Source organism: Brachionichthys hirsutus, chromosome 18, assembly GCF_040956055.1.
Source record: "Brachionichthys hirsutus isolate HB-005 chromosome 18, CSIRO-AGI_Bhir_v1, whole genome shotgun sequence".
NCBI lineage: Eukaryota > Metazoa > Chordata > Actinopteri > Lophiiformes > Brachionichthyidae > Brachionichthys > Brachionichthys hirsutus.
The window spans coordinates 9,302,273-9,319,821 of NC_090914.1; the positions used below are offsets into that span (position 1 = coordinate 9,302,273).

A 17,549-nucleotide genomic window follows, 5' to 3' on the forward strand; every position below is an offset into this window, starting at 1 on the left:
CGGTCTCTCCCGCATGCCTCGTGAATGCCCTGTTCAGCAGTGTTTTTCATGACGTTATTGTAGCCACATCTTATTTTAACCCAGAAAAGCACGGCTCTGCGCTAAATTAAGCTCCGTAAGTTTTATTTTATTGATTAACTTTTGTCTGAAATTACTGCTTTTCCTTTGTAGCACCCAACGTCTCCAGTGCGCTGGATGGATAAAACCTAGCAGACGCTTGTGTGTTCCTCACGTCATGATCGAAGGTGGTGTGTGAGGTGTGAAAGAGAAAGGAATGATCAATATTTGCTAATATTGCAACCACTGCCCTGTATAAATATATAGAAATATTTAAAACAAATGAAATAAAACGTACAAAAGAGTCAAACAGGAAATCCTCTACATTCATTTGGGGGGTTTTTTTCTTGAGAAAATGACTTAAATGAAAAATCTATTATTGAAAATAATTTGTGATTAACCCATTAAATTACCATTGCCACCATAGACAGCTGTATAATAATAGCTTATTTAATTAGTTCTGTTTGTTTGTTTTATTACTCTAAATAACTGCTTTTATGTATTTCACTTCATGCATCCTGCAGCTTCAGAAACACAACAAACATGTTTTCCTTGTTAAATCGTGTCACTCAGCAGCATTTAAACTCCATGCATCCTGTTTACGACATGTCTTAATGTCAGATAAAACCTAGTTCATCTGATTTACTCATGAAAAGCACAGATAGCAATTTTTTTTAGTCTCCAGTATGAGGGAGCATACATTACCCACAATGCATCTCGGAAATACAAGGTGTCTGCTGTTGACTAGCTGTCTTCATTCACCTGTCAATCTGCAGGTGAGTTCATTTTTCCCTTCCTCTTCGGGGGCGTGTACTCACTTCTTTTGGCTTGGGGGGGGGCATGAAAGATATGCATATTCAAACTTTCAAACCGTTTTCCAATCTATATTATCATAACAGCTGCATGCATTCCTGCCTTTATTCAAAGTATGATGATCACATGTGAATAAATCATCCTAACAGAGTGAGAATGAATGATGAATACTTTTCAATTTTATATAAGTCAAAAATAAAATTAAATCAGGCATGTAAAAGAAATAAAAGAAGTATGTCAAATGCACGAGTTTAATAATAATAATAAAATATTTAAGGGAATAATGAAAGCATGGATCTGGAGTATATTGGGGGATGAATGTGACCCATTTGGTGCGGATCCAAATTAAAGTCCACAAGATTGACATTATTGGCTATTACTAATCCATTAACAATAAATTATGGTCATATGAGTGATTGTCATGGAACAAGGGGACTGGTGGGCCTTTGTGCAGGTCAGTCTGGTTTTTTTTTAGCACATATTCTTTGGGGACAGAAGTTGTCTTTGAAGACTCGCCGTGGAAAGGCCTGTGGCTCTTAAATATTTGCTCAGTGGGAAGGACGGTTTATCATGGGGTTGCTAGACAACTTGTGGAACCAGTAGAGCCAGTCTGTTTAAATAACCGCTATGCAAATATTGTATCCGTGGATGAACACACGGATCACACTGCAGCGAACATTTAACGCACTGCTTGTTGGAGGTGGAAGCGCCTCTGCTGAGGATTGAGCTGGGGGTGGAAGTGGGGGGGGGGAGATAAGCATAGTGTTTGCGCGTAAATGCGCCATGAAGGTTCGCGCTCGGTTTGTGCTCCTACTCCAAGCAGCCGCCTCTGAAAGTCTGTGGGATTGCCCGGTGCAGTCTAAATATAAGTCGGTGACAAATATTCCAAATACAGTAGCAACCCAACTGTGATGTGGGGGTGGTGCTGAAAGAACAGCTCCGGCTCCAAAGCCCCTCCCTCCCCGCCCCTCTGTTGGATCCGGAGACTGTCGAGAGAAGGTCGCAGAGTCTCATCTTTTTTTTTTTTTTTTTTTACTTCACGACCATGAAGAGACAAAACGCCAGGACTCTCGCCCTCATCATCAGCATCCTCACCTACCTGGTGGTCGGAGCGGCCGTGTTCGAGACGCTGGAGTCCAAACAGGAGAAAAGTCACAAGAGGAGGCTCGAAGCCAGGAAGTACGAGCTGATGCGCAAATACAACTTGACCAAAGAGAACTTCGAGGAGCTGGAGCACGTCGTGCTGCAGCTCAAGCCGCACAAGGCAGGGGTCCAGTGGAAATTTGCCGGATCCTTCTACTTCGCCATCACTGTGATCACGACAATAGGTGAGCGGCTTTCACCTCCTCCTGCAGCGCTGCAGTCAGGATCTGCGTAAAGGAGTTACATTAACTCTTAATTACAGAGTTGAAAGATGATAATATTGTAATATTAGCAGAAGAGCCAGAATTAGGTGGGAAAAGTTACAATTTTAGGAAGATATTCAGCATTAAAGTTGTCATTTTGGATGAATTAGCTGGAAATTGTGAAGTAAGTGACAAAGCTTCAGGAATATAACTTTGGGGGAACAAAAAAAAAAGCATTATTTTAAAAACATTTGCTGAAAATATAAATACAAATATAAAAACCTCAAATAGGATTTGAATGCACCTCAGCGGCTAAAAATCAGTTGTTTTTGTCTCATTAAAAGGTGTTTGCAGGCGATTGCCGTTGATGGGGTTTTAGGTGAAGCGTGTATTCAGACATCTTGTCATGCCGGTGTCTCTGAGGTGTAAACGTCACGCTGTCTCCTTCAGGTTACGGTCACGCGGCTCCCAGCAGCGACTCGGGGAAAGTGTTTTGCATGTTCTACGCCCTCTTGGGGATCCCGCTCACCCTGGTCATGTTCCAGAGCCTGGGGGAGCGCATTAACATGCTGGTCAGATACCTGCTGCACCAAGCCAAGAAGTGCCTGGCGATGCGTCGGCCCGAGGTCTCCATGGCAAACATGGTGACGGTGGGCTTCTTCTCGTGCCTGAGCACCCTGTGCGTGGGGGCGATGGCGTTCTCGCAGTGCGAGGGATGGAGTTTCCTCCACGCCTTTTACTACTGCTTCATCACCCTCACCACCATCGGCTTTGGGGACTATGTCGCTCTGCAGAGGGACAATGCCCTGCAGAACGACCCCCGCTACGTGGCTTTCTGCTTTGTGTACATCCTGATGGGCTTGACGGTCATTGGAGCGTTCCTAAACCTGGTGGTGCTTCGCTTTCTGACCATGAACACCGAGGACGAGTGGAGGGACGCCAAGCAGAGGTCCTTGATGTCCGGCGGCAATCCCAGAGGCGAGGTGACTCGTCTATTAAAGGTCACGTCCTCAACTCCTCCCACACCTGCGACAGAAGGCACCGCAAAGGGCAAAGGTGTCTACACCGAGGTGATGCATTTCCAAACTATGTGCTCCTGCTTGTGGTACAGGAGCAAGGAGAAGCTGCAGGGCTTCCTCCCTCAGGAGCTGACGTTCTCTGATGCCTACTTGCAGAAGACCAGCAACGGTTCCCGCTACGCGGAGCCTTCATCGACGGGCTGCGTTTGCAGTCCACGTCAGTGTTCAAGCATAAGCTCCATAACAACGGGCCTACACGTTCTCTCCCCGTTGAGGGTGTTCAAGAGACGCAGCTCCGTCTAGCCTTTCGTTACAGCCGGTTTTCTGCAGAGCACAATGCGTGCCAGGCGGACGACAGACGCTTGGCAGTTTCCTGCACGCGGATGCAAACCGACAGCAGAGCGCCCAAGAAGGAGAACGGTGCTTGAAACATCGACAGCGTTTCTTTGGGGAAGCACGACTTGGAAGATTTGCTTCCGAATTGGTGTCCCGGAGGAAGCCCTTTCGGCGATGCGTGTGGTGAGCAGCGTGTAGAACTCACAGCGGAACAGCTGCAGAATAGTTGCTGCCAGAGGACCCAGGAGGAGGCCTGTGTTTTCGTTCATCGTCTCACAGATGCTGAATCATCATACAAGAATCATACACGTTGCCTTATGTTACCTCCCCACCTCCAAAAACAAACATGGCTGATACACACGAGCAACCGAGTGACTCATTCTCCGTGTGGCCGCTGCTGGTATTATGATTTTCTGTGCTCGCTCTCAGATAGCCGGTGCGTCACTTACAAAAACTCTAAAGTGACTCCACATCAGGGGAGAAGTAAAAAAAACATGAAAACAGCACTTTAAAACATCCCAAATATAGTGGAACTCTTTTAGCAAGCGCTGCAACGATAAGTAGACACTCACCGTGCCGGCGGCCACGCAAACACAGCCGATTTAGAAATGACAATTAACTTACACAACCCTGACATTCTCAGCTAAACGCTCCACGCTTTATGCTCTCACTGAAGACGCTCAAAGAGCAGCTCAGCGTGGCAGAGGGGAGGGGCTCTCTGCGTTTGGACAATGGGTAATAAGACCACAAACAATTTCACCAAAAAAAGACGTAGTCTCACTGATTGATGAAAAAGCAAGAAGTACACCCTTAGATACTACTCCTTGTATTTCTGAGCCTAGTCTGGCGCGTCAGTTCAGCATCTGAAATGACGTGACATCATGTTACATTTGTTTCTAGCAGCTGTGAATTCGGTTCATGTCAGGCAAAAGTATCTCAAAAATATAATTATGACTGAATAAATATTGCATGAGGCAGCAGAACTGGAAAATGTATTTTAATTACATATATTCAAACAACAAAAGGAGATTTAGGGATTGCTCTTGCAATAAGTCCAATAATATCGATTGTTTATGGTTGTGTCATGGTGTTGTTATTCTGATGTTTGTTTTTCCTGCTTCGGATTAATTGAATTCTGTGTGACTAAAGTACTGAAACGTGTATTTGATCCAGGTCAGGTGCCATCTGAGATACTATGTTAGTGAAACAGGCCTGCTGTGTTTGTAATGAGCCTTGCTACTGTATATTTTTACCTCTGCATTTTAGAGTTGAACTACTATGTGCTGGCACAAATGGGTTTCTCAGCTTTTCTTAGAAAACATTTAAATATCTTTAAATGGCCAGCGTCCAACTAATACTTGAACACACAAGTATTTGAACTTGCCAAGGGAGTGTGTGCATACGTGGGAATATTCATCTCTTGAAATTACATATACCGTAATTTAAATGTAATTTCTCTCAAGTCAGAAGAGAATATTCAGAGAAAATATTTCAAATGTGGACATTTCATCAAAAAAATATATAATAATTACCTGGCTAATAAAGAAACATTTTCAGGGAACATTTCTGAAGTGAATTTCTCTATACAGGTTGAGTTACGTGTGATATTATACACCTCCATGCTGCTTATCAGGATGTACTGCGTGAGAAAAGCCTGCTGAATGTATAGACCGTTTGGTCCAGATGGATTCCCTCTGGGAATTCTGACTGATGTCCAGGTTTAGAAAAACCTGCAGCAGGATAGTCACGAGCGGAGAGTACGCCATTGTGTCTTTACGTTATTCTTTGTGAATATATGTATTTCTGTTGGATTCAACTGATGTTCATGTGGTACAGCAAACAGAGGGTAGACGAAAATAATAAAGATTTCAAATTGTGCCAGTTACTACTGCTGGGTTTTCACTTAGACCACGAGAACGCCCCGACTAAAAGGTCTGGGCTGTTGATTCAACCACATGTCAGAGGTCTGTGCTATTCATAGAATGATTTCTGTAGAGAAAATGGAAATTGGTGCACTTCTGAATTCTGAAATAAATCCAAAATATTTGTTTTCTTTCACTTGAAGTCGGCGCTCATGCACTCATATGTGTTTCATATACAAATGTCAGGTTTGTCTAAAGGCAAGCACACAATTCCTAATAAGAAATATACAATATTCAATCATGGATTGACCTTTGATTGAAGGTTAAATGGAGTTTTTGTCACCAGAAGCTGTACCATATTCTTGTATATGTTTTTTTGGGAGTTGCAGCATTTAGAACAAAAAATGTCTAGGTGTCAGAAAACGATCTAAGATGTCTTGATCCACATAATACCATGCGCCAAACACGGCAAAACCAAATCAGAATTATAACATCACGTTTGCTCAGAATAGAGCAATATATGTTCCTATAACAATTAGCCTGGCACTGCAACAACAACACGGCTGATAAATCCCGGACCTGCGCCTATTATATTTTGAACATTGTTTTATTATTTTATGATTATTGCTGGGTACCTAGTCTCATCGCTTGTGCCCTGATGCCACTGTTGCTTTTATACACCCATTTTACATTAATGTTTGTTTAATATGTATTTTTTGTTTATATGATTCATGTTGATTTGTTATTATCTGTTAAAGCACTTTGGGAATTTTATTTCTAAAAAAGTGCTATATAAATAAAGCTTATTATTATTATTATTATTATTATTATTATGAAGAGGCGTTCATCTTTTAGAGGTACACAGAAAAGCAACAGAAGGAGTAGCCAGTCAACAAATCCCTGTGTTGACCCCCCCTGTGGCTGGAGCATCTGCTGTTTTCCACTTTGGCCATAGACCTGAGTATCTATGTCAAAGACAAGAATAGTTCCACTGAGAAGGTCAACTGTGGCGGTAGATCGCTTTCTCTCTTTTAAGCCATTTTAAGTACAAACTATATGCACACCAATACGTCACTTGTTTAAGGGCTGCTCAGTAGTTTGCTTTTTTTGTCCCTTTTTTGGGGGATGTTTTTTTTTATATTTATATATATTTGGATTAGAAATTGCCTTTCACCGTCATTCACCTCAAGATGTTAAAATGATGTTCTAATTGTAGGCGGTTCCTCCGCGCCGCCAGTGCGTAAAGGTTGATGACCGTCCGTGAACGTCACAGCCGGACATAATAACGTCAGAACTCGGCTCGGCCCACAAAATGGACCTGAAAGCGACGGCAGGCAGCGCGTTGTCCCGCAGAGCAGCTCTGGCCGTCGGCGGAGCCGGCGTTGCTGTCCTTGGGCTTGTTCTGGGATATAAATACTTGCGAAAGCCAGAAAAGTTTATTTGCGTGGGCCGAGTGTCGAAGCTCCTCATTCACCCTCTGAAGTCCGGCAAGGCCGTCTCGGTGCCTCTGGCGGAATGCGCCCAATTCGGCCTGAAGGCTGGAGACCTGCCGGATCGGTAAGTAACGTTTACCGTGTCCCGTGCGGCGTTTTCCGAACCGGGACGCACCGAAAATAACGCAGTTACGGGATGTGGCTCTTTACGCACGTGATTCACCGACGCGTGTTTACTGTGAAACAACATGGAGTTGCGCGATACGAGCTGAACTTCAAAGGGAGTGACTTATTCTTGTAGAAATTAAAGCGTCAGTGTTCACTGTTTTGGACTTTTTTGGACTTCAGACACTGGATGGTGATCACAGAGGACGGTCGCATGGCGACCGGAAGACAGGAGCCTCGTTTGGTGTTGGTTTCTCTGTCATGCGAAGAATTTCAAGTTTGTCTTAACGGCCCAAACATGGAGCCGCTGCGATTCCCCGTCAAACAGCCCGACAGCCGCATCATCAACTGCAGGTTTGACACCGGGGGTTCACCCCGCCCCCCAACGCACCCGCCCTAAAGACAACACGCACATTTGCTTTTCAATGTGTTTCTGCTGCAGAGTGTTCGAAAAGGCCATTCAGGGACGGGACTGCGGCGACGAGGCCTCTCGCTGGCTGACTCGTTATCTGGGAGCAGAGAAAACCTTTCGCTTGGTGCACTTTGAGCCCCAGATGACGGCCAGGAGACCGCTGGAGAACGAGCCTCTATTCCCACGATACCAAGTAAAGTGGAACCTGCTGGATTCTGTGTGTTTCCAGTTTTTAAAGCTCGATCTTTGCCCTCATCCAGGTGGCGTACCCGGATTGTGGACCCGTGATGCTGCTGTCCGAACGCTCTGTCGAGGATCTCAGCAGCAGGCTGGAGAAGGACGTCACGGTGGAGCGTTTCCGTCCAAACATCGTCGTAAGCGGCTGCGAGGCGTTCGAGGAGGTGTGTTGTTTAATCCGGCTGATCCGGGATCTGTATTCAAAAAAGGGAAATCTACTGCTAATGGAATGTTCTTCCTGATCCCATCTTGCCGTCTATGCGTCCGTATGCAGCAGATCTTATTCTAACAGCAGGTGTGTGCTGTGAAGTTTCGAGTAGGGCCTCTAATGGCCTCGCAAACAACAGATTTTCTGTGGTCTTTGAGGGTTGGTGTTCTCTCCCCCCTCCTGTTGGGAGCATTTCACGCCTTTATTTCTGACTAACACGATGCCCTTTTGAGCGTCACCAGCGCAGACTAATTTTTCTTTTTTTCAGGATTCATGGGAAGAAATCCAGATTGGCAGCGTGAGACTGCAGCGCGTGATGTCATGTGGACGGTAACGCACTTGATGCTTCACACTGATTTTAATTCGGGCGAATCCCTTCGGTTGCCCGTTGCGGCAAATCCAAAGCTTGAATGCACCAACGTCTGCCAAACGGTTTGCCGTTTCCAGATGTGTTTTCACAACCGTTGACCCCGAAACTGGGATAATCACCAGAAAAGAGCCTCTGGAAACACTGAAAAGGTAAATCATTAAACTCTGGATGCTGGAATCTTCATTGTTGCCTCCTCTGAGATAAAATTATGCATGAGCCCTCAACCCATTTCAGGAAGGTCTACAAGCGCTATTAATAATTTTAATGACGGAGTTTTTAAAATGCTACTCAGAAATTGTGTAACATTTAAACTCGTAGTGGGCTTGCCCGTTTTTAGCCTTCAAGCGCTTTCTAATTGTGATTCTTTTCCAGCTACCGCATGTGCGAACCGTCCGAGAAGCACATCTATAAGTCGTCTCCGCTGTTTGGCCAGCTGCACACTGTGAAGAGGACGGGCGTCCTGCACGTCGGCGACACGGTGTACAAGATCAGCCGCTGATCAGAAACAGAAAGTGCTAAATCAAAGGAAAGAAGAAATCCTTGTTGGAAAATGTTTGCCTACCCTAAGGAAATCACTTAAATAGGTGTACGGTAGTATGCATGACTTCAATTAAAAGTCATTCATAGTGCAAAAAATGATAAACTCTTAATAATAAATCATCGTGCTGTTGGTCCACTGGGTTCCACATCAGATGAGCCATCGCTTAACAGCCACGGTTTGTTCCAGCAGCTGTAAGCGCACTGATCATGAAGCCATCTGCTGCTCTTAATCTCATTGTATATCCACTATGCAATGACAAGAAAGGCTTTCTATTCTATTCTATTAGAAGTGAAAGCGAGTAATCCTTGAAATTCACAAAGCAGAGCGACGCTGCTGCGCAACGGGAACGTCTGCCGTTGGGAAAAACGCAAACATTTGGGATTTAAAGGTGGCTGAAGGGTTGGGTGGTGATGCTTGGCAGGCAGCTCCAAGACACTACACAACACAAATATAACACAACAAATGCTGTTGGTTGTCCCCCCCCCACCCACCTGTTTATATAAGAACTGTGTATTTCAGTATTGTATAAATTACATCAAACGCTACAGACAAGTGTATTAAAGCTAATAAATTTCTCATGTTTGTTACTGGATTTGATCTGTTACCGAGCGAGGTGGCTCCCTGGGGAGTTGTTCCGGGCATGTTTTTTTTTTACCAGCAGAGGTCAGTCACACTCGAACAGGAAAAATAGTGACAGAAACAAAGTTCGAACCTGTGATTTGCTAGTTTATTGGCTATCCCTGTCAATATTCAACTCGCTCAGGAACAAATTCTGGTTTCTTTTGAATAAATTCAAAATTTAATAACTCATGTTTCAGATTTCCACTCCTTGATAGCCACTGGATTTCAGTGTGGAATAATATCTAATGATTCTTGATCGATTAGTTCCATAAGGCTGGACAAAAACATCGACTTCATTGACCTTGCTTTAACAAAGTTTAGTGTTTTCACATTCAGTAGTTTTGACAAGTGGTCAGTACTTCCCCTTGACTGGTCTATTATGCATAAACCTCATGGGGGACAGTGGTGAAACTGGATGATGTGGATCATGTCATTGCATTATATGCCAATCGGAAAGGTCATTTGAGTTTTTTCCAGTAATTATACAAATCGTAAAGTAAAACCCTTTACTGTGAGGCCGCACTCGGTCCGCTTTACATTTCCAGCTCTCATTATGTCAGCCACATTCACTGTAGTTTTTTTATCCAGCTGTGTGCAATTTAATTAGAGACACTTTCTAATGTTTATTTTTAACACTTGCATCTGGGGAATAGATTTATATAAATAAACCAGAAGCCTTTAGTATAATTAGTAGTTTTGTTAAGCTTGTTTCTACTTCAAACCTGTTTTTTTTACATTTTAAATACAAACATGGAGGTGATAAAATTGGACCGATGATTTTACAACATTCAAAAATAAAAGTTTACGCAAAAGTCTCATTGCATGCATCGTAAAAATCTGCTCTTTGGACATGTGCACTTCTTCCGTATTTAGGTGAGGATAGATAGTTTGTACAGCCAGTACAACCAGTTTACCAGTTCAGCCTGGGACATCAGTTATTGGGCTTTGAAGCATATTTTACAAGATATGATTTTATTTTATTTTTACAGCCTCAGTTATAAGTAAATCTGTGTTTTTGTTTGTTTATTTATTTCCAGACAGGTATCCGGATCGCTCCCAAAATTTAATGCGATCTAAGTTAGACCAAGATCCATCTAGCAGTTCTTTCTGTAATACTATTAACAGACAGACAGGCAAATGCCCAGAGGTTGTGCCAGTTCATGAGGAGAAGGATTACCACCACCCACCAGCTACTGATGTTTTTATTCACAATCAACCAAGCAACAATTTATTTTCCCAAAAAGCATCCTATAAAAACATAACAATCAACATTATTTATATAAGCAAAAACATACAAAATAGTGACTCATCCAAAACCAACTTTTAAGGTGATTTGACATGTTTTGCCTGCTTATTTTGTTTTACTTTGTTTGGCATTGTTCTGTTAATTTTCACGTTCAAGTGTGACTTCAGGAAGGCTTCTCTCGCAGGTTCTTTCGTCTTCAGCCTGTTTTTCTCCAGCTTAGTTTTTGTTGTCGCCCCTTTCCTTTGAGGAGTCTTCTTTGAGCGGGTTGGGTTACCTTTCGGACTCTTGGTGGGGCGTTGTCGACCATTATTTTGTAAAACGCCTGCAGCAGTTTGATTTGTCTTTGGCTTTGACTTGTCAACGATAGGCTTAACCACATTGTTCTTTTTTAACTTTTTCTTGGATGTTTGTTTTAAAGCATTCTTCTTCATTTGCGCATTAGTCAGCACTGTCTTACTCTTCCATGGTTTTAACTCGTTATTTTTCTTCACTTTTTGATCAAGCGATTTCCATTTCGCCTCCACACCAGGGGTTCTGGTCGTCGTGCTGGTCGCAGACGTCGGTGGTTTGGGGGTGAGTTTGAATTTTCTTGGAGGTGGTCTGGTAGGTTTTTCACTGGTGTCCAGCAGAGTCACTAAAATGACACAGATGTCAGTCAGTAAGAGCCCAGCATCACAATTTTACTTTCTCAGCTCTGCAGCCACACATGTTCCATTTTACGAGGCTGGATGGATTAAATATTTGGCTCAGAAAGAGGCCTACATGTTCGAAATGCATTCCTGCTTTCTTTGTTTGCTTGATGTATAGTGGGAGCTTCTTTTAGAGTTTTTTTTTTTAATTTATATGGTCTCAATGCAATTATGCAATTTGGCAGAACACAGACATTAAGTGGAGAGAAAAAGCAAGGTCTCCTTAGGACAGAGTTGTCTCGCTGGAACAGATGTCTTCTCATAATAATCCCAAACACCATTTTAATCAACTTGATAATATGTTGTGTGTGTTCTTTATGTTGAATGCAAACTTGATTGGACCACAACTATTTCTACACATAAAAAAAGTGAAACATTTCGAACACAATTTCCCTTTTAAAGGGTGTCTGGAGTAGACAGAACCAAAGAAATGAGACCTAAAATTACAAGGAGTGATACAAATATCACGTTTACTGAAGCAACTTACATTCCTTGGGCACAAAAGGAATCTTCTTCGCCTTCACTTTGACGGGCAGCGGCTTCTCCTTACACTTCCCCGGAGGAGCTCTCCTGCAAAAGTTCAAACGAAAGCAGTTTCTTAGAAGCTAATTTACCTCCATCAAGGGTTCTATGTTTTTTTATCTGTCTGTACACAAGTAACAATATATTCCATGAAACTCAGTGGAAAGATGGTACCAGAAAAGAAAATAGCCAATTCTTATTGTAATTCTAATGTTCTAAAACACTTCACTTCACACTTCAAGATTGGGATTGTTGGGTCATGGCAGAGATTGCATTCTGCGGTATATGGGTAATGTCACTTTACTAAGTTAGCTCATTAGATTCAAGACAGAACATGATAGGAATTTTACGACATGCTTGTTTAAGCATTCATTTTGATGTTCTCTAATTCCTTACTAACCATTTGAGAAATGTGTCATATTTGTTTAGCATTTCTGGCTATCACGGTTATGTGATCTTAGCTGATCACCTTGATGATTTTTCTTATTAACTGTCATTAATGATCAACAATTTAATTGTATTTTTATGAATATTGTATCCTTCTATTATAGTCAAAATTACAGTTTCACAGTCCAAATAGACCTCATGAGGCAGAAGAGCCATTTGTTGGCTCATTTTGACTCTCGTCTGAAAGCCTCAGTAACACCAACTGCCGTAACGGACCTCCATCTGTCCCACTTCACGTGGATTGGATCGTGTGGGTGGCGGATCTGTGTATGTTTTATTAAATTCTTGCATTAATGGTTTTCACTGCAAACCCTTTTTGGTTTTTTTTACCCAGAAGGTACATAGAATTTTTTTCTTTGCCAATAAATTATCCATAACGTTCACATTATCAATAGATGCTCATTTAAAATGTATTGACCTCTAAAGACTCATTTTATTCGCCAGTCACAACGTTATTGGTGGAAGCTGATCATAAACGAGCGCCAGTTAAGGAACAAATGGTGGAAAGACTTGACCAAAAATGACATGAAATGTGCTGGAATATAGATTAAAGAAATAACTACCGGTATAGATTCCTTCCTGAATTACTTGTATGATGTGTCTCATACTACACCTGGAAGGGTCCATGAATTTGAAAACAGTTCCCGTGGGAGATATGGTACTCGGGTACCCGGTGGCCAAAAAGTACAATTCTCCTGAAAGCACAAAGGAACGATGAGCGCTGTTAGATTGGTGCAGACTGGAATAAATCACTGCTAGAGACTGAATAAATGTCACCTCCTTCATCTTCAGCAAACGAGATGATGAACTTGTGGTGATGATTGATGAGTCCGGGGTACGAGCATGTCTTTTTGTCACCCATACACACGCTCTTCTCCCTCCAGCTTCCTGTTAATTTGTCCTCCTCCAACGCCATGATCCGACTTGGAGATCGATTTGGATTCATACCGTCATTATCGTTGCACATTCATCACTTTGTTTAATCAGGCATTAATAGTTCATCTCTCATCCTGAACTCGGTCACTGTTCAGGATGAGTCTATTTAGAGTCTATTTTTTTCTTCTCCTCTGAAAGGCTGACAGAAAAATCAAGGTTTTATTTTTACCCAAGTTTAAAAAAATAATAATCACATGACACATTCTTACCCAGTCATAAAGTCTCCAAAAATATACAGGCCGTTCAGATTTGGTGATTCACATCCTCTGTATACATACCCCCCCGTCACAGACTTCCCAACATGATGGCTGTATGCAAATATAGGGAGGATGTCATCTGGTGGCAGAGAAAGAGGCACGGGATTCAATTAGAATCCAAAGCGTCACAACTAGATTGAACACAGCAAGTTAGGGAGGCACTATGTCTCGTTCTTTCCAATGATAATTATATTAATAAAGTTAATAATACTCACTGAGAGAGGAGTTCTGACACAGAATTAGATCATAACACTCAAAGCCCTCTTTGGCTCTCCATCCATAGTTCCCTCCATTCACAATAATGTTGACTTCTTCGTAGCGGTTCTGACCCACATCTCCACAGAATATTCTGCCCCTTCCGTGGCGAGTGACCACGTCTCCACGGTCCACGGAGCATCGCCATATGTTCCTGACTCCATAAGCGTACACCTCTGGATGTGCATCCGGGTCACTGGCGAACGGATTATCGGGAGGAATCCTGTACCGCTTCCCACTGGAGTGGCTTCCGTCCACATCAATGCGGAGCACTTTTCCCAACAGTGCACTCCTGGGTTATAAAATGTTGTAAATCTTGTAAATATCACAAAGAAAAATGGAAACAATTTGATGCAAAACATTTTAAAATGTAACTAAATCCAGCTAACAAGGAAGCAGAGGAATATAAACAGTGCATGAAGTAGCCCAAACATTATAAAATAATAAATAAATGTCAGCTAAACTGCTGATTTACTGTTCATAAATGGCTAATATTAAATGGCCTGAAACGTCCCTTACTTGTTTTGAGCATTGCCATACTTCCCAAAGGGATCCCCGGCTTTCCCCCCGTCTCCGGTGAAGATGTACAAATATCCGTCAACGCCAAACAAAAGCTGACCTCCGTTGTGGTTTGCAGCTGGCTCCTCGATTTCTAAAATGAACCTGACAAAGAGCACAGTCTTGGGGCGATCTTTTCTCTTTCTGACATGCGGATGCCACGACTGATATGATTAAGTGTGCCTTCAGGTCAGGACGCATTGCCTTCTTGGCACAGACGCTTTGTTATACATCATTCATTCAACATGCAGTAATTGCCAAACAGAAGTGATAACAGAAGAGACCTCGGGTGTCGGTTTTCCCGAATTACCAAAGAACCGATGTCCTTATTTACACTTTGCTGACCACGCTATTATTTTTGTTGAGACGACCATGTGTGTGTGACATCAAATACATTAGAGGTGGATGTTGGTGTAAATATTAGGGAAGACGGCTTCATGATTTATATCATTATTCAAGTGTAGCTTAGATAAGCTCAGCGTAAAGACTGGAAACAGGAGAAAGTAGTTAGTCGGGCTCTGCTTAAGTGGAATCAAATCTGCCTGCTGGCTAGTAATACTTACTATCGAATATACTGACTCAGATTATCTCGCCAATCTCATACACAAGATTAAAGGCGAAGCCAGGTGAAATTTCGTTTCTCCATATTTTTTTTCATTGAGTTGAGTGTAACTCCTGCTCTTGGGTCCGACCTGATCTGATTTACTGTATGAAGCTCGGAGCATGTTTATGCAGGCTATGGTACAATTGCAGCCCAGGTGATTTGTGGCAATGTGATGAATGTCTTTCAGTTGATAATTGCAGTATAGTTGTATATTTATGTTGTCAAACCTTGATGCGATAAAAAAAAAAAAGAAACTTAAAGAAACTGGTGTTCTGCATACCTCTCTGAAAAAGGATCAGCCACATTCATATCATGAGCTGACACCTTCATCTCACTGATTCTGATTTTCTCCAGCTTACTGTCAACCTGGACTGAGTAGTAAATGAAGAAACGTCCATTGTCCCTGTACTCGGGGTGGAAAGCCATACCCAGGAAGCCCCTCTCATCCCCCCACCATGGCGTAGTCATCACCTCCCCGCTCAAGTCCAGGAAGGGCTGCTCCAGCCGACTGCCGTCATTTAGGTAAACCCACACGAAGCCCACCTGCTCTGCAATGAACATGCGATGTGTGCCGTCGCCACAGTGTATCATCAAAACGGGGTTCCTGAGGTGGTTGGCCACCTCTGTCAGGCACAGCTGGAGACACCCTCTGGGGTCCTCTGTCACATTTCCCAGGTTGCTGTTGAGGTCAGAGCTCTTCAGAATGTTGGGGTAGCAGTAGTCCCGGTCAGACAAGTCGACCATGCTGCAAAACGTGGCCACGTCTCTCTCTGAGGCGTCCCGCAGCAGCTTGTTCTCAGTGAAATATTTCACCACATGGCCGCATTTGGCGTGAAACTCGGAGCAGAAGTCAAAGCAAAGGCCGGGCATCTCTCTGACAGGTGTGTATGGATCCTCAGCATCATAGAGGTGGGCAGCATATGGAGAGCATTCCTGGTAAAACATGAAAAACTGCAGTGTGGTGATTATCGCAGGCGTTTTCAAGCACTAGCAGACAAACGAGATTGTCTCACAGACCTTCAAATGTAGAAGACAGAGACATATTCTGCTTTTAAAAAAGGCTCATAGGGACACAGCGGTGTCCCATTTACACACCGCCTTGAAATAAAATTATAATGTTAATTTACAATTATTATAAAGACACTGAATTTGAGCCCTTATTCAGATAAACAATCGTATGCATAAAAACACATAAATCTCAATTTTGAGCTTTACCAACAATTTTCTTAATTGAAAAGAAAGAGTTGTTTGTACTAAACATTGTCAACATAGTGCACCTTTACTCCAAAATACATGCTCTGAGGTGTCTGGGTCCAAAACGTCCCAGCGCCCAGATTATATGAATTTGTAGAAAAAAAGTGTGCATTTAAAATTTGCTTTGTTGATCAAACCTAAACTTCCATTAACCTTCTGACAATTAACATTAGGTAGGAACTAGCTATAGTTGTATTATCACATGTGTATCATATAACAAATATGTGTAGTGCTAAACAAAGAGCTCTATATTGACCTTTACCAGTATAGTTGCAGTACCGATAGTGGCTTTATTTAGGACAGTAATCTGTCTCCATTATATGGTTGAGACAGTTTTAGATTTGCAGAGGTAGAGCCTGCGTGACATCTCAGATTTGTATTCCTGCAAGATTTTACAGCTGTTCAGCATCACAAAGGGAAACAAGCCAACCATTATGGAAGAAGATGCCTTTACCTGGCACATGATTTCCTTTAACATGTCAGTACAGAGGTCATGACCCGCCGTTTCCAGCTGCTCAATAATGTCCCAGTATCTCTCCGCAATCACGTTGTCCGCTTTTTGGTCGCAGCAGCCAAACTGCTCATACTGTGCGCAAAACTCCAGGTGCCACGGAGGTTTAAAGGGTGGCTCGAAGTCCAGACACTGAGGGTGAGCTGATGCTGACTGAACAAGAACGAGCAACATCACTGACACGATTTGGGTAAACGCAGGAGGGCTCTTCTCGGATGAGCTCGGACGTGCCACCGTGCGTAATAACGCGCAACGGGCCCCGATCGGCTGGAGCGCAGCATCCCACATACTTGTCATTTTTGCAGTTTGTCCCCCGAAAGTTGAGCCGTTTGCTCTCTTTTATGTGTGAGCCAGGGCTAGTGAATGCGCGTTCGTGCGTAAATACAAGCGCACGCATACAAAAATGTGTAGATACGTCTGCGTCACAGCCAACCAACCTCATTTGCCCTCCGTGTCCCCACCATCAGCTCAGGTAAAAACGCGTCTTGTCATCAGCTCTGCCTGCAATCAGGCTAATTACTATAATTTAAAATCAAGTTTGAAGTAAAATGATTTAAGAAGTGTTTAAAAGGCGCGCTTCCCTCTCCGCCATGCACTTTGGTTGACCACAGAAGTTGGCAAAGGAAAAGAGAGTTAGGTAAAGTTGCCACGAGATTCACAGATTCAGACTTACCTATAACTAAAAGGAAACGGTTCTCCGAGGGCGCACGCTCGTAAGCATGCACGTACACGCGGATCGGACGGTGTCGAGGCATGCAAACATCAACAGGCTTCCACAACACAATTAGTGGTTTGTGTCTGATTCATGTTAAAGCACCGCAGGCAGCGGGCTGCCTGTGTAACAACCTGG

At 43.0% G+C, this 17,549-nt stretch overlaps 3 protein-coding genes across 3 annotated transcripts; 2 read left to right on the top strand and 1 right to left on the bottom strand.

Annotated features, from left to right (window-relative positions):
• Positions 1-1,915: 1,915 nt before the first annotated feature.
• On the top strand, positions 1,916-3,538 carry kcnk3b (potassium channel, subfamily K, member 3b). Its single transcript, XM_068751936.1, has 2 exons — positions 1,916-2,198; positions 2,667-3,538. The coding sequence occupies exons 1-2, from the start codon at positions 1,916-1,918 to the stop codon at positions 3,536-3,538; spliced, it is 1,155 nt and encodes a 384-aa protein (XP_068608037.1).
• A 3,183-nt stretch (positions 3,539-6,721) lies between these two features.
• On the top strand, positions 6,722-9,375 carry marc1 (mitochondrial amidoxime reducing component 1). Its single transcript, XM_068751822.1, has 7 exons — positions 6,722-6,990; positions 7,215-7,385; positions 7,474-7,636; positions 7,704-7,844; positions 8,157-8,218; positions 8,336-8,407; positions 8,631-9,375. The coding sequence occupies exons 1-7, from the start codon at positions 6,746-6,748 to the stop codon at positions 8,755-8,757; spliced, it is 981 nt and encodes a 326-aa protein (XP_068607923.1). The 5' UTR covers positions 6,722-6,745; the 3' UTR covers positions 8,758-9,375.
• A 1,368-nt stretch (positions 9,376-10,743) lies between these two features.
• hhipl2 (HHIP-like 2) lies at positions 10,744-16,996 on the bottom strand. The gene is made up of 9 exons (XM_068752146.1): positions 16,643-16,996; positions 15,215-15,867; positions 14,292-14,435; positions 13,733-14,064; positions 13,470-13,596; positions 13,102-13,247; positions 12,938-13,019; positions 11,843-11,925; positions 10,744-11,300 (listed from the first exon to the last, which is right to left on the bottom strand). Exons 1-9 carry the CDS (start codon positions 16,994-16,996, stop codon positions 10,744-10,746), a joined length of 2,478 nt encoding a protein of 825 aa, XP_068608247.1.
• Between the last annotated feature and the right edge of the window lie 553 nt (positions 16,997-17,549).